Source organism: Dama dama, chromosome 29 (assembly GCF_033118175.1).
Source record: "Dama dama isolate Ldn47 chromosome 29, ASM3311817v1, whole genome shotgun sequence".
NCBI classification, from domain to species: Eukaryota; Metazoa; Chordata; class Mammalia; order Artiodactyla; family Cervidae; genus Dama; species Dama dama.
In genome coordinates, this window is record NC_083709.1 from 20,247,644 (window position 1) to 20,262,909 (window position 15,266).

General features: G+C 49.3%; 1 protein-coding gene across 1 annotated transcript in view; it reads left to right on the forward strand.

Moving 5' to 3' along the window:
• SCARA5 (scavenger receptor class A member 5) overlaps nucleotides 1-15,266 on the forward strand; it is a 129,340-nt gene that overhangs the window by 80,670 nt on the left and 33,404 nt on the right. Inside the window, exons 5-7 of the mRNA XM_061132878.1 lie at nucleotides 8,564-8,644; nucleotides 11,684-11,782; nucleotides 13,642-13,698. Coding sequence (XP_060988861.1) covers nucleotides 8,564-8,644; nucleotides 11,684-11,782; nucleotides 13,642-13,698 — 237 coding nt within the window. The remainder of the gene's footprint in view (nucleotides 1-8,563; nucleotides 8,645-11,683; nucleotides 11,783-13,641; nucleotides 13,699-15,266) is intronic.

The following is a 15,266-nucleotide window of genomic DNA, read 5'->3' on the forward strand; positions in this document are numbered from 1 at the left end:
GCACCTAGGGTGCAGGGGCTTCAGTCGTTGTGACACATGACACCACCAGGGAAGTCCCTTGAATGAGCTTTAAGCTTTTCCACATTTGCACTGTCACTGTCTCATCTTCTCTGTTTCACTGGAACAGCTCAGAGCAGAGGTGAGGTGAGGCTCTGCTGGGACAGGAGGGGAGTGCATGCTGTGGAAGTCATTAGTTGCACCCAGCCTTGCCCACTGACCCTTTGCCTGAGGCTCTGGGGAAAGCTGGCTTTGCAGGCTGGCCACAGCCCGGTGCATATATTTGGGGCCCCAGAGAGGACACATGAAATGAGGCTCGAGAGCTCACGACAGTGTAAATGTCAGTGTAAACGTCAGCGATGAGAATCCGGAGCCCCAGTGACATCAGGGAAGTGGGAGCAGAGCCGTTAGTTGCGGGACCCCACCTCTAGCAGCCACCCTGGGATTAGCATAGTTCTGCTGCAGTGTTGACATTAGGGTCTCTTTTTGCTGGCTTCAGGCCCACCGCATCAGCTATCAATGAACATTTGTTCTTGGCAGGTCATTGTCTAGATTCCAACACCCACGGGTCCCCTACCCCATCTCTCATTTCAGGATCCGAGAAGGGAGAATGAATTGCCTTTCCCTTCCCATTGGCTGATCCCAGAAGAATCCTGGTGTTTCTGCCCAATCTGCGTGTGTGCTCAGTCGCGCAGTTGTGTCCGACTCTTCACGACCCCATGGACTGTAGCCCGCCAGGCTCCTCTGTCCATGGGGATTCTCCAGGCAAGAATACTGGAGTGGGTAGCCATGCTCTCCTCCAAGGGATGTTCCCAACCCAGGGATCGAACCCAGGTCTCCCACATTGCAGGTGGATTCTTTACCATTTGTGCCACCAGGGAAGGCTTCTCCCCAGTCCCCAGATCCTTTGTTCTGAGCTGGAGATGCTTCCAGCCAGAGCGGCTCAGGGCTTTCGGGTGAGTGCAGAAATGCGCCGGGGGGTGGGCTCGGCTGGTGGACAGGCAGAGACCTAGGCATGGGACGGCTCTGCTCCCACCTCCCCTGCCCTTTGTGGCGGGAGTCGGGAGAAGAATGTGGACGCCAGGCCAGAAGCACAGTGAGGGGCTCTGGTCCGCTCCTGTGGCTGAGGAGGAGTGGCCTCTGCTCCTCCTGTCCCAGCTTACCTGTTCCGACCTGCTCCAGCGATAGAAAAGCTGAGATGGCGCCGATGCAGATGGTGAGAATCTTAAAACTCATCCGAGTATTACTCAAAAAGAATGAAATAATGCATTTGCAGCATCATGAATGGGCCTAGAGATGATCATACTAAGTGAAGTAAATCAGACAGAGAAAGACATATATCATATGATGCCACTTACATGTGGAATCTGAAGTATGATATGGGTCAACATTCTATGAAACAGACTCGGAGATACAGAGAACCTTGGGGGAGGGGAGGCAGGAAGAGATGGATTGGGAGTTTGGGATTAGCAGATGCGAAGTATTATATACGGAATGGATAAACAACGTGGTCCTACTATATAGCACAGGGAGCTATATTCAGTATCCTGTGGTAAACCGTAATGGAAAATATGAAATATATCAGTTCAGTTCAGTCACTAAGTTGTGTCCGACTGTTTGTGACCCCATGAACTGCAGCACGCCAGGCTTCCCTGTCCTTCACTATCTTCTAGGGTTTGCTTAAACTCATGTCCATTGAGTCAGTGATGCCATCCAACCATCTCATCTGTCATCCCCTTCTCCTCCTGCCTTCAGTCTTTCCCAGCATCAGGGTCTTTTCCAGTGAGTCAGTTCTTCGCATCAGGTTGGAGTTTCAACTTCAGCATCTGTCCTTCCAATGAATATTCAGGACTGATCTCCTTTAGGATAGACTGGTTTGATCTCCTTGCTGTCCAAGGGACTCTCAAGAGTCTTCTCCAGCACCACAGTTCAAAAGCATCAATTCTTCGATGCTCAGCCTTCCTTACAGTCCAAGTCTCACACCCGTACATGACTGCTAAAAACCTAACTCGGGATCTGACTACTCAAGACCTGACTTGATGTCCTTTTCTCAGGAAACCAGGCTGACAATCTGGAGCTTGCTTGGACTCCTCCCTTTCCTCTGCTCCGCCCCCTTCCCGGCTCTCATCCAGGTGATTCCCGAGGCAGGTCTCTCCCTCCTTCCTCACTGCCTCCCTCATCGGGGTCCTCCCAGCCTCCCTTCCTGGCTCCAGCCTCTCTCTCTGACCCACTGTTGCTGTCTGATTGATCCCGTCAACGCTCAGCCATCTTTACAGTCCAACTCTCACATCCACACATGACTACTGGAAAAACTATAGCTTTGCCTAGACAGGCTTTGTTGGTATATTGTAAATATAAAAATATTATATATGTGTATGTATATATATATATATATATATAAAACTGAATCCCTTTGCTATATAGAAGAAACTAGCACAGCATTGTAAATCAACTACACTGCAATAAAATTAAAAATAATGCTCATGCAGGGACCATTGGGATTGCTGACACCATATAATAGCTTCCACGACTCCCCAGAAGTCATGCCTTGAATCTCTCCCATATGCTGGATGCACCCAGGGCCTTGGAGAGTGGGGCTCTAGCCCCACAGGTAGGCCTGTCCTCCTTGGGGACCACAGTCTGAGAGGAGGGACGGTGACAGGCGCATGGGTGTAGGGTGGCCCATCCAGACTCTGATGCTTCCCTGGGGAATCTGTGCACAGTGATGCTTGAGGCTCCTCCCAGCTCTGAGATGTGGGGGTTTGGCCCAGGTGCCCTCTGAGATCAGAGGGGTGAGTGTTAAGGTGAGCTTCAGAGAGCGACGGACCTCTTAGAAGGGACAGGACTTGGCTAGTACTTGGGGATACCATGAGGAGAAAGCTTTGGTTGAGGTAGAAGAGAGTTTGTATCGAGAAGCATCAGACTGTGAGCTTGCAGAAGAAGGGGTCAGGTTGGGGATGCTTTGCAGGAGTCTCCAACAGAGAGGGCTGCTCGTTGTACTGTGAGGGGCTTCCGAGGGCTCTGAGTTCACCTGATTCTGACGGGATCAATCAGACAGCAACAGTGGGTCAGAGAGAGAAGCTGGAGCCAGGAAAGGAGGCTGGGAGGACCCCGATGAGGGAGGCAGTGAGGAAGGAGAGAGAGACCTGCCTTGGGAATCACCTGGATGAGAGCCGGGAAGGGTGCAGAGCAGAGGAAAGGGAGGAGTCCAAGCAAGCTCCAGATTGTCAGCCTGGTTTCCTGATAAAAGGACATCAAGTAGTCATTTTAATGATCTGTCTGAGTAGTAAGATACCAAATTAGGCTTTTAGTAGTCATGTACAGAGACTTGGACTGTAAAGAAGGCTGAGCATCGAAGAATTGATGCTTTTGAACTGTGGTGCTGGAGAAGACTCTTGAGAGTCCCTTGGACAGCAGGGAGATCAAACCAGTCCATCCTAAAGGAGATCAGTCCTGGGTGTACATTGGAAGGACTGATGCTGAAGCTGAAGCTCCACTACTTTGGTCACCTGATGCAAAGAGTTGACTCATTGGAGGAGACCTTGATGCTGGGAAAGATTGAGGGTGGGAGGAGAAGGAGGTAACAGGATGAGATGGTTGGATGGCATCACTGACTCAATAGACATGAACTTGGGCACACTCTGGGAGCTGGTAAGGGACAGGGAGGCCTGGTGTGCTGCAGTCCATGGGGTCGCAAAGAGTCAGACATGACTTAGCGACTGAACAAGAATAAATAGATCCCAAGAATGCATCACCAGCAGTCAGCGCTGATTTGAAGATGTGCTTGGTCCTCAGAGCTCCAGACAGCCGGGCCTCTTGAGACCCAGACTGTCCACATTCCAGGCTCATCTGAGTCAGCCAGGCTAGTACCACCTGAGGACACAACTAAGCCCTGGAAATCAGCACTGCCTTTACTAGCCACCCTGGCTTCTTCCCAGTGAATCTCTAGTAAAGGTCTTCACTAACCACTTGCTGTTGTTGTTTAGTTTCTCGGTCATGTCTGGCTCTTCATGACTTCATGGAGCCCACCAGGCTCCTCTGTCCATGAGATTCCCCAAGCAAGAATACTGGGATGGATTGCCATTTCCTTCTCCAGGGGATGTTCCCAGCCCAGATGTTGGCCGGCGGATTCTCTACCACTGAGCCTCCAGGGAAGCCCACACTAAGCACTTAGTTGTATCTTAAAAACTCTATCCACGTGTAGGATATTTTTAGAATCTGGCTCTTATTGAACTGGCAGGGGGGTTTCAGATGTGGCTATTCTAAAGCCACCCTCAGTAATCTCAGCATAGTTCTGATGACACATTTTGAAGAGTGGGGTATAGATGGTCAGGGACGGTCTTGCCACTCACAGGTTCTCAAGCCCGTATATATCCACCATGTCATTGAGTTCCCTTACTCCTCACTACAAACACCTGAGGAAGATTTCTACTTAGATTTTACAGACCCAGAATTTGAACCCAAGATCTCCATCCTCAAACTCCACCTTCCAAGTGATCTCTGCCCCCTTGATGCCTCTCCGTCAGAGTTAGTCCACTGGGTAGCATCCTGTTTTTGCCAGAACTACTGCTGGGAAGGTCCATGTGTTGGGTCACACCCACCTTAGAGCGAATAGAAGAAATGGAGGATAGTCCATAGCATTGTTGACCTGCTTGATCCCAGGGTGCCGAGTTTCCCATGGGGAGGACAGGAAGGAACAGGGAAGAGTGAGAAGGGGTGGAGTGGTCTGGGGGCAGAGGAGGGTAACATCCCACTGACAACCCGTGATAGGCAGAGATTCAGGAACTGCTGTCAGCAACCTTTGCTGCAGCCTTAACCTGGCCAGGGGATTGCTGGCATGGGCATTGTAAAGCTCACTCGCTTCTTTCCCCTGTATTTCTCTGCTATATAATCTTAGGCGTGTGCCCAACAGGTGTGGTGTCTCAGTCCTGTTCTCTGAAAGCTGAGGTCCACATGGCCAGTCTTACTTTGTTTTTCTTCCTAGAAAAGAGGAGTGAAAGTTGCTCAGTCATGTCCGACTCTTTGCGACCCCATGGACTGTCCATGGGTTTCTCCAGGCCAGAATACTGGAGTAGGTAGTAGTAGTAGCCATTCCCTTCTCCAGGGTATCTTCCCAACCCAGGGATAGAACCCAGGGATCGAACCCAGGTCTCCTGCATTGCAGGCGGTTTCTTTACCGGCTGAGCCACCAGAGAAGCCCTGGTGAAAAGAGGAAGATGGTTACAAACTGTGGTCCTCCTCACATAATCCATGTAACTCAGAAATCCTTGTTTAATGATTTGTGCACTTTTCAGTTGTTGACTCCTTTTTCCCCCTGTTCTCATGCCATTGAACTCTTAAACCACTGTCAACTTTGGTTAGGGTCTGAGGACAGTGCCAGCTTTGGGAATGTATCAGTACATCTTGATCTTGGCCGCCTGGCTGTTTTGTGTGTCTTAACATCCTCTGATCTCATATACTCATTCATTCAGCAAGTATTTATTGTGCAAGCGTGACTGCTAGGGGGCGAGTATACATGTTTTGGTTTCCTAGGGCTGCATGACAGAGCACCGCAACCTGGGTGGCATATTGTTGTTTAGTTACTCAGTTGTTTCCAACTCTTTGTGACCCCATGGACTGTAGCCCACCAAGCTCCTCTGTCCATGGGATTTCCCAGGCAAGAATACTGGAGTGGGTTGTCATTTCCTCCTCCAGGGGATCTTGATCCAGGGATCAAACCCAAGTCTCCTTCATTGGCAGGAGGATTCTATACCACTGAGCCACCAGGGAAGCCCCTGGGTGACTTGAAACAACAGAAATAGATTCTCTCACTGTTCTGCAGGCTGGAGGTATGAGATCCAGGTGTGCACAGGACCATCCTCCCTCTAAAAGCTCTGGGGGAGGATCTTTCTTGGCCTCTTTCTGACTTCTGATCTTGCTGGCTATCCGTGGTGTTCCTTGGCCTGTAGACGCATCATTCCAACCGCGGCCTCCATGGTCACCTGGCCTTCTGCCCGTGTGTCTGTCTGTCAGGACACCAGAAATTGGGTTAGGATCCACCCTACTCCAATCTGACCTCATCTTAACTAATTACAGCAGCCAAGACTCTGTTTTCAAAGAAAGTCGTATTCTGAGGTCCCAGGTGGACATGAAATTGGCAGGGACAGTTTGACCCAGCGCAGTACAGTTGGGGCATTTTCCTTGGTCCTCTTTTTTGTCTCACTGAGCAGCCAGAATGGAGAATTTAGAATCTGGGTCTTCACAGCCAGTAAAGAGATGCCAAGGGTGTGGTCCTATCTCAGGGAGCTGGCCATTTTGTTAGGAAAAAGAGAACACTTGTGACTACAGGACAAGGCAGTGTGGGATAAGCATCAAATAGTACCAAAGGCATGTGTTCAAATAGGCTGTGCTCACATGTGGCAGGAATGATGGATCAGAGAAGGCTTGGCCACAAGAGTGGCAATGAGCAGCATCGGTGGGGCAGGTAGTGATAGGAGATTGATGGGGAGGGCCCCCTGGCTTACCAGCCTGGGAATAGCAGGCTGCAGGGCATGAAGGGTCAGGTCTCTTCTGGGAATGGTGTGACATCTAGCATGATGAGCGAGGCAGGGTGGATGAGGCCAGACAGCCCTGAGCTGATCCACGGCTCCCTCGCTCACTAGCTGGCTGTGTGGTCTGACACCCAGTATGTGTGGACTGACTCTGATCACACAGGCTAGAATCCCTGCCATGCTGGAGCCTCACCGTGGAAGGAGGCCCTGCTAAGGAGCATTTAGAAACCCCTTCTTCTATCCAGGTGCTCAAGCTAGAAATCTGAACCTGACCCTGGCTGCCTCCTCTGCTTTCACCTACATTTAGCCAAGGTCTGTCTCTTCTGCTTCCCAACAGCTCTCAGAGGTCTCTTCTTATAAGGGCACTAATCCCATTATGGGGGCCCCACCCTCATGACCTCATCTAACCTTAATCACTTCTCAAAAGGCCCCAACTCCAAATACCATCACATAGGAGGGTAGAGCTTCAACACATGTATTTGATGTTGGGATGAGGGAGCCACAGTCATTCAGTCCATAACACACTCCCACTCCTCCCTGTAGTTAGCCACACATCCCTGCTCATGGCTACTTCCCTAATTCAGGGCTCCCCGGCCTCTCAGCTGGGTGCAACCTCCTCCTTGGCCTCCCTGCCTCTATTTCCCCCTGTTCCCATCCCTTTTCCAACACTGCAGCCCGAGCGCTGTTCCTTGTGTGCTGATCTGGCCACACTTGTGTTTCAGGTCCCTCCTGTGGCTTCTGGTGCCCTCAGGGTCAAGTTCAACACTTGCACCAGGCCTCAGAGACCCTCCACTTTCTCACCCATCTTACCCCATCATGTGTCCCCCCGGCTTCCAATCCTACCAACTCCCACAGATCTTTAAGCTCTTATGGGGATTGTTCTCTCTGCCTGGAACTTTCCCCTTTCACTGTGTCTTAGGTTAAGGCTGGTATAACAATACCGCGGGCTTCCCTGGTGGTTCAGTGATAAAGAATCCGCCTGTCAATGCAGGAGATGCAAGAGATGTGGGTTTGATCCCTGGGTCAGGAAGATTCCCTGGAGAAGGAAATGGCAACCCACTCCAGTATTCTTGCCTGGGAAATCCCATGGACAGAGGAGACTGGCGGGCTGTAGTCCATGGAATCACAAAGAGTCAGAGCTTAGCAACTAAACAACAATACCACAGATTGGGTGGGCAGCTTAAAAGGCAGAGATTTGTTTCTCACAGTTCTGGAGGCTGGAAGTCTGAGACCAGGATTGGGTTCAGGTGCAAGCCTTCATCCTGGCAATGGCTGCTTTCTTGCCAGATCCTCCTATAGCAGAGAAAGCATGCTTGCCAGTGCCGGTATGAGGAAGGGAGGGAGAGAGACTGCTCTCAGAGGTCTCTTATTATAAGGGCACTAATCCCATTATGGGGGCCCCACCCTCATGACCTCATCTAACCTTAATCACCTCCCCAAAGGCCCCAACTCCAAATACCATCACACAGGAGGGTAAGGCTTCAACAAATGCATTTGATGTTGGGATGAGGGAGCCACAGTCATTCAGTCCATAACACACTCCCACTCCTCCCTATACTTAGCCACTCCTGTTCCTCCTTGCAGTTTCACTGTGGATGTTACTTCTTCCAGGAAGGTTTCTCTGATTTCTGCCTCCCCCCAACCCCCACACAACACACACACACAAAGGTGGACTAAGTGGAGCCCCGTGTGCCTCCAAAGCATATTTTTGACTTTTCCTTTCTGTAGGAGTGAGGGTTTTTTTTTTCTTTTTAATATTTGTTTATTTGGCTGCATCGAGTCTTAGTTGCAGCACACGGAATCTTTCACTGTGGCCTGTGGGCTCAGTAGTTGTGGCCTGAGGGCTTAGCTGCTCTGCGTCATGTGGAAGATTAGTTCCCTGACCAGGAATCAAACCCATGTGGCTGCATTGCAAGACAGGTTCTTAACAGCTGACCCACCACGGAAGCCCTTCAGAGGGAGTTTTTGTTTCCTCTGCAGGTGACCTGCTCCAGAAAGCTGTCCTGTAACCTTAGTGCTGTTTGTCATCCTTTCAGGACCACCGGGCCCCAAAGGTGATCCAGGGGATGCAGGGAAAGAAGGCGAGCCTGGAATCCCTGGACTACCTGGACTTCGAGGTAATGGGGGCCCCAGGAGGGATCTGGACATAGCAGGAAGGGAAGGGGCTTCCCCATCCATCCCTGACTTTCTGTTTTATCGAGGGTGTTGGTGATGGGGCTCTCAGGACAGTCCCCAATCGACTCAGCTTCAGACACCCTATCCTGTTAAAAGCCTAAGAGGTTGTTGGTGTAACACTGTGTGTTTTAGTCTCTCAGTCATTTCCGACTCTTTGTGACCCTGTGGACGGTAGCTGTCAATCTCCTCTGTCCATGGGATTTCCCAGGTAAGAATACTGAAGTGGGTTGCCATGCCCTCCCCCAGGAGCTCTTCCCCACCCAGAGATTGAACCCAGGTCTCCCACATTGCCAGCAGATTCTTTACCATCTGATCCACCAGGGAAGCCCTGTTGTTGATAAGTCCGTTAAAAAATTTATATATAAGTTCTTTCTGATTTGGAAAGCTTAAAACATTTTTTTTAAGTTGTGTAACACTAGGATGGAGCAAATCCTTTTCCACAGAAAGTACCAGAATCTGAAGGAAAAGAGTGCACAGGAGTCTTACAGCTCCCTGAAGCCACTCCCCACCCCAGGAGTCAGGGCCCCTGAAACCAGGATCATCAGAAGGAATCGAGGGTGTCCTCTGATCTAGAGCAACCCTTCAAGTATGCCGCACACCCTCGGCATTTCCTGAGTCCCCAGCACTTGACTCCCTGCCTCCTGCGGAAACCACCCCAGTCAGTAGATACCTGTCCTCTCCTGCCCTTTGCTACATGCCCTAGTGACAGACTGGAAGGTCCAGTAGCTGACAGGGAGGGTACTTTGGGACCCTCCGGAAAGAGTGTGTTCTCCTTAGATGCATTGTCTCAGGAGTTCCTGTTCCATTGCCTTATCAAACTTTGCATCCCAGCCTGTCAATGCTGTGAGCAGCATTTTTCTAGGAGAGTGTAGAGTCTTCTTGGGGCTTCCCAGGTGGCTCAGTGGGTAAAGAGTCTGCCTGGGATGCAGGAGACAAAGGAGACATGGGTTCGATTCGTGGATCGGGAACATTCCCTGGAGGAGGGCACAGCAACCCACTCCAGGATTCTTGCCTGGAGAATCCTATGGACAAGAGGAGCCTGGAAGACTATAGTCCATAGGTCGAAAAGAGTCGCACGTAACTGAAATGACTGAGCATGCACCCACTTGTAGGATTCTAAGTCAGCAGCCCCCAACCTTCTCGGCATCAGGGACCAATTTCATGGAATTCAATTTTTCCATGGACGGTGAGGTGGGGAGATAGTTTCGGGGTGAGTCAAATGCTTTAAATTTACTCTGTACTTCATTTCTATTGTTATTACTTCAGCTCCACCTCAGATCATCAGGCATTAGATCCCAGAGGTTGGGGATCCCTGTTTTTAAGTGATGTAAGACAAGGGGAGGCTTATCAGGGGAAAGGTATCTGCTTATTTATGTCAGGAATTACACCTCCAAACCCTCTCCTTCCTAAATCTCTAAGGAGGCTGCAAACACAAGAGGAGGCAGAGGCTGGTGGAGGCGGAGCTCACAGCCTGGACTTCACTCCTGGCCTCTGCCTCTCAGCGCAGCTCCCTAGACTCAGAAGTTAAGGATGCCCAAGGGCTTCCAGCAGAGAAGGCAATGGCACCCCACTCCAGTACTCTTGCCTGAAAAATCCCATGGACGGAGCAGCCTGGTAGGCTGCAGTCCATGGGGTTGCGAAGAGTCAGACATGACTGAGCGACTTCACTTTCACTTTTCACTTTTATGCATTGGAGAAGGAAATGGCAGCCCACTCTGGTGTTCTTGCCTGGAGAATCCCAGGGATGGGGTCGCACAGAGTTGGATACAACTGAAGTGACTTAGCAGTAGCAAGGGCTTCCAGAGCAGTGGAACCTCTTTTTCCCCCTCAGTCAGTGATGGGATGGGGTAGCCCTGGGCATATCCTGCATGAGATTCAGAATTCCATGACATCAAGGCTGTTGGCCTGCAGGAATGTTATGTTAGGGAAGAAAAAAAAAAAGGAATCAAGCCCTTTTCTGAGGTCCTTCCACCCTCTTGGGACCTTGGTCATTTGGTGTTTGCTGTAGAGGAATCATAAGTGAAAGACAGATTTCTTCATGTCTTGGAAAAAGGCCAAAGAAAACGAACTAACATTCAAAGCAGGAAAGAACAATTAATTTGTTAATCAGAGTGCCCTGCTTTGCAGAGATAACTCTGGGTTTAGGTCAGGCCTCCAGGGGCGGAGGCCTCACTGGGTGAAAGCAATTGTTGACTTCCCGTCTCCATGGTGACCTGCGGCTGGTGTCAGGAGCCTTGTGGCCAGAAGCCCTGGGGCCTAACGGATCAGCAGCCTGTTTCGCCCCAATTATTGAGCTTTTGGACTTCCTCCCTCCTTGTCAGCCTACCATCCCCTTCTCTACACTTCCCTGTGTTTGCTTCAGGGAAGGGACCTTTCTATTCTTTTTTTTTTTTTTTTCCCATAGAATGAGAAGTGATTTCATCTTCTTCCTACCCTAAGTACCAATAAGCCCTTATCATCCAGCATGAGATGAAGCCAGCCCATCAGGGCTAAGATCCTGTCTCCAACAGTGTCTGCTGTGTGACCTTGGGCAGGTTGCCTCACCTCTCTGGGTCTCAGTTTTCTCATTGGTAATGCAGGTGGAATAACACCTCAGATTATGGGGAGGATTAAATAAGATACTTAATGAAAAGCATTCAGGACAGTGCCTGGCACATTCAAAAGACTCAAAATTTTTTTGCAAATCTAAATCTCCAGCATAGGTAGAGCTAAAGAGATCTCGCCCAAATGAGATTGGCACCTCTGACATTGCTCACAGTAGACTTGGACCTTTCTTGGGGAGGGGTCCAGACTCACTGGGTTAAAGGTGCTGACAGGGAGAGTTTGTGCTGGCCTTTTGGGCTCTGTTTTTACAGCATCTTTAACTGAAAAAAAATCAAGAAGCAGAGGCAATGGGAAGATGGATGGTTGAGCCAGACAATGGTCACTGAGGGCCCTTCCAGTTCTGAGTCTGAGGCCCCACAACTTTCTTATCTCCGTAGGTCTGCCAGGGGAGAGAGGGACCCCAGGACTGCCTGGCCCCAAGGGCGACGAAGGGAAGCTGGGAGCCACTGGACCAATGGGCATGCGTGGCTTCAAAGGTAACACTGCATCTCAGAGCATGCTTGCTCACCACCCGCCCCTGCACACCAATGTGGGCACTGGAGTGTGGACCGGTCTCAAATTCTGGTTCTGCCACTGGCCTGCTGAGTGACCTTGAGCAAGTCACGGAATCTCCTTAAGCATCTGCTTCTTTATTTCCTTTTTGGCCATGCCATGTGACATGCGATATCTTACTTCCTGGACAAGGGATCGAACCCATGCCCCCTGCAGTGGAAGCATGGAGTCCTAACCACCGAACCATCAGGGAATTCCCATTAAGCATCAGTTTCTCCATCCCCAAACTAGAAATCCTTATGATTCCATATTTCACTGGGCTCTCATGAGGATTACATGGAATGTATATGAGTGAAAACACGGTAAACTCTACAGCACTATAGAAGCTCACGGAAGTGTTCCTGTGGTTGCAGTTCAGTGACGTAACCAGAGGAAACTGGGCCAGGAGAACAGACACTGCAAACCCAGGACAGCCCCTCCCCCCAGTACTGCCAGATTCCTTACAGTTTTGGATATGGGGGATCATATTCTTCTGATCCCCCAAATAGTTAAAACTTTAACCAGTCCTCAGATTTCCACTGTCAGTAGTGTTTCTTCTGACTTGTTTTCCTTCATGTTAATAGTCACCTTGTTCATTTTCAGGGGAGCCCACTTTATAGTCCTTCCCATCTTTTCATGTTCAAGTGTCCAGACCTCCTAGCGCCATTGCAGAAGAAGAAATCTGACACTCTTTCCCTGGCCTTTGCCTTCTCGCTTGTTCTCAGCCCACATCAAGGATGACCTGTTAATCTTGGATCACTGGGAATTTTTATTCTGCTTTCTGACTGGTGATTAAACAGACTGAGGTTTTCCTTCCTCTTATAATCCACATTTAAAGAAATTGATTTTAAAACACATTACAAAAGCAGCGCATGCTTACTAAAAACAATTTAACAATACAGAAATGTATAAAGTCTAAAGTAAACAGTTAGTGCCCTCCTTCATGGTCTCTTATGTGCTTGCTCTTCAGAGTAACTACTGTAAACACTTTGGAGCACATCCTGCCAGACTTTTTTCCAAAAGCACATTCATATTTACATATATGGTTGCCTTTTTTTTTTTTTTTTTTTTCAAAACTTGGATCACTCAAGGCATCTTTCCCTGGAACTTGTTGGCTTCTTTTTTTTCGTGAGAGAATTTGCCATAAGCTTTTGATTTACAGTTGTCTTTCTGGAGGCACTTGGATGGAATCCCCTGGTCTTTTTAATGTCCTTTTGAGTGGTGTCAGGACCTTTCAACTTCTTTGTAGAGTGAGATGTTAACTGAGAAAAGAGCTCTGTTCTTTTAACCATATCCTTGGAAGGAAATGCCACAATTCCCTGGAAACTCTCCCTCATGCTGTATAGCCTCGCCCACCAGAAAATCTGCCTGATGTAGAACCTATGTTTCTCCTTGTAACTGAAGATCCTCCCTGCTTCCTTTTCTCCCTGCATGCTTATTAGAGCAACCTTGGATTTGAGCTTCTAAAATTTTGGCTATTTAATAGGAATGTCTTTTCTTTGTCTTCTCCCTGTGGGATAAAATGCACTCCTTTAAGTTTGTGCTGCGATGCGCCTCTGTGTTTTAATTAAGAGGGAAGGAAACTTCTCGGCTTGGTGCCCACCCACCCTGCTTCCAACGAGAACTGGACAGACAGCATAATTGACTCGAGCTCTTTCCCTTCCTGCCACACATGCCCTTCAGGTCTGCGGGCTCCTGCCTCAGCGTTTCTCTGGTTTGGGGTTAATGTCTCCTGCAGGTAAGACTTTGTTCACCATGCGGATTTATTTCCGTTTCTAATGTGGGTTTTCCTCCTCTGTTCTAGGTGATCGAGGCCCAAAAGGGGAGAAAGGAGAGAAAGGAGACAGATCAGTGGATGCCAGTAAGGAAATTCTGTTGGAGTCACTGGATTCTGGGTTGGCACGGGTGTGGCTGTTGCCCCAAGCAGCCCCACAAGTTTTGGGGTCTGGAACATGGAGCCATTGGCCCCAACTCCAGTGTCAAAGAAGCGTCCTACCTGCTCTAGGGCTCGTTTGTCCAGCAAGAGAGAATTATACCCCAAGGGCACAGGCTATGTTTCCAGTGGTTGTGTGGAAGGATCTGGAGGCAGACTGCCCAGGCTTCTTTGTGGTTGCCTCACAATGTAATGTGTGCCTCAGTTTTCTCATCTATAGAATGGGATTAAAAAGCGTTCTTACATCATAGAGTCATTGTGAGAATTAAATGAGTCAATCCATGTAACTGGTGGTTAGGACCCATGATTAGGACTCGGTATTAACTATTAGTGTCCTATGTAATATACCAGTTCAGACAGACTTTCTCAAATCATCAGAGATGCTTGCTAAAATTCAGTTACTGACTACATTAAAGAGCTTGACCTACCTGGGTAGTTATATGGGAAAGGTGTTGAGGCCTAGCAGAAACCTGTTTGTTTTTTTCCTCTGCCACTAACTGAGCAGTGATGCTGGAGATCTCATTTGGCAGACCACTGAGTTCAGAAATGACCCTGAAATGACAACCAGGGTCCTTCCTACAATGTTTACAAGGGAAGTCGGTTTATCTAGTTATAACACTCTTTTCCAGGGCTTATTTCCACTATGAAGGGCTCCATGTAGAACCTTGGAGAGATTGCCAGAGAACAGCAAGCCTCCAAGCCAAGTTTCAATGAATAGAGTTTTCTAGCCAAGTTAAAAAAATGGTATCAGTAGTACATAGTATTCTGGGGGCTCTGAAATATACCATCTGGGTAAAGGCTCAAGCTGTTTACCCTCTTCTAAGACATATGGGCTTTCGTGTGGGCTCTCCAGGAATCCAGGGCCCGGGGAAATGGACAGACTCCACTGTAGGTGCACACTTTGGACCCAGCGTGAGGGTTTCCTGAAGGCTGATCCTTGGTTTCAGTGGGTCCTTAAAGTGACACTTCCATCCAAGCTATGCAGGGCCAAGAGACCTTGAATAGTGCCTTCTCCAAAGTCCCTGAATCTTTATCTTGCCTCCTACTTCCTCTGCCCTTTCCTTTCCTAGGACAGTGATTAAGGATCCAATAGGGGAAAGGTACATGATAGCTTTTTGTCTCTCTAAAGCGATGGGTGTACCTGAGGACAGGTATGCCCATATCTACAGGGACTCCGTACACTCATCTTCCCATGCTGTGCCCTGCCAAGTTGCTTGAGTCGTGTCCAAATCTTTGCAACCCCATGGACCATAGCCCGGCGGGCTCCTCTGTCCATTGGATTCTCCAGGCAGGAATACTGGAGTGGGCTGCTGTGTCCTTCTCCACACCTTACCTTGGATGCTGTAATCCACAAGCAATCTATATGCTTTCTAGCATTATCTAGAGTCCCTTTCGAGGACAGCCAAGGGCTTGGCTGGGAATGTATCAGCCAGAAGAAATGTGTTGGACCACACTGCTGCTGCTGCTAAGTCGCTTCAGTCGTGTCCAACTCTGTG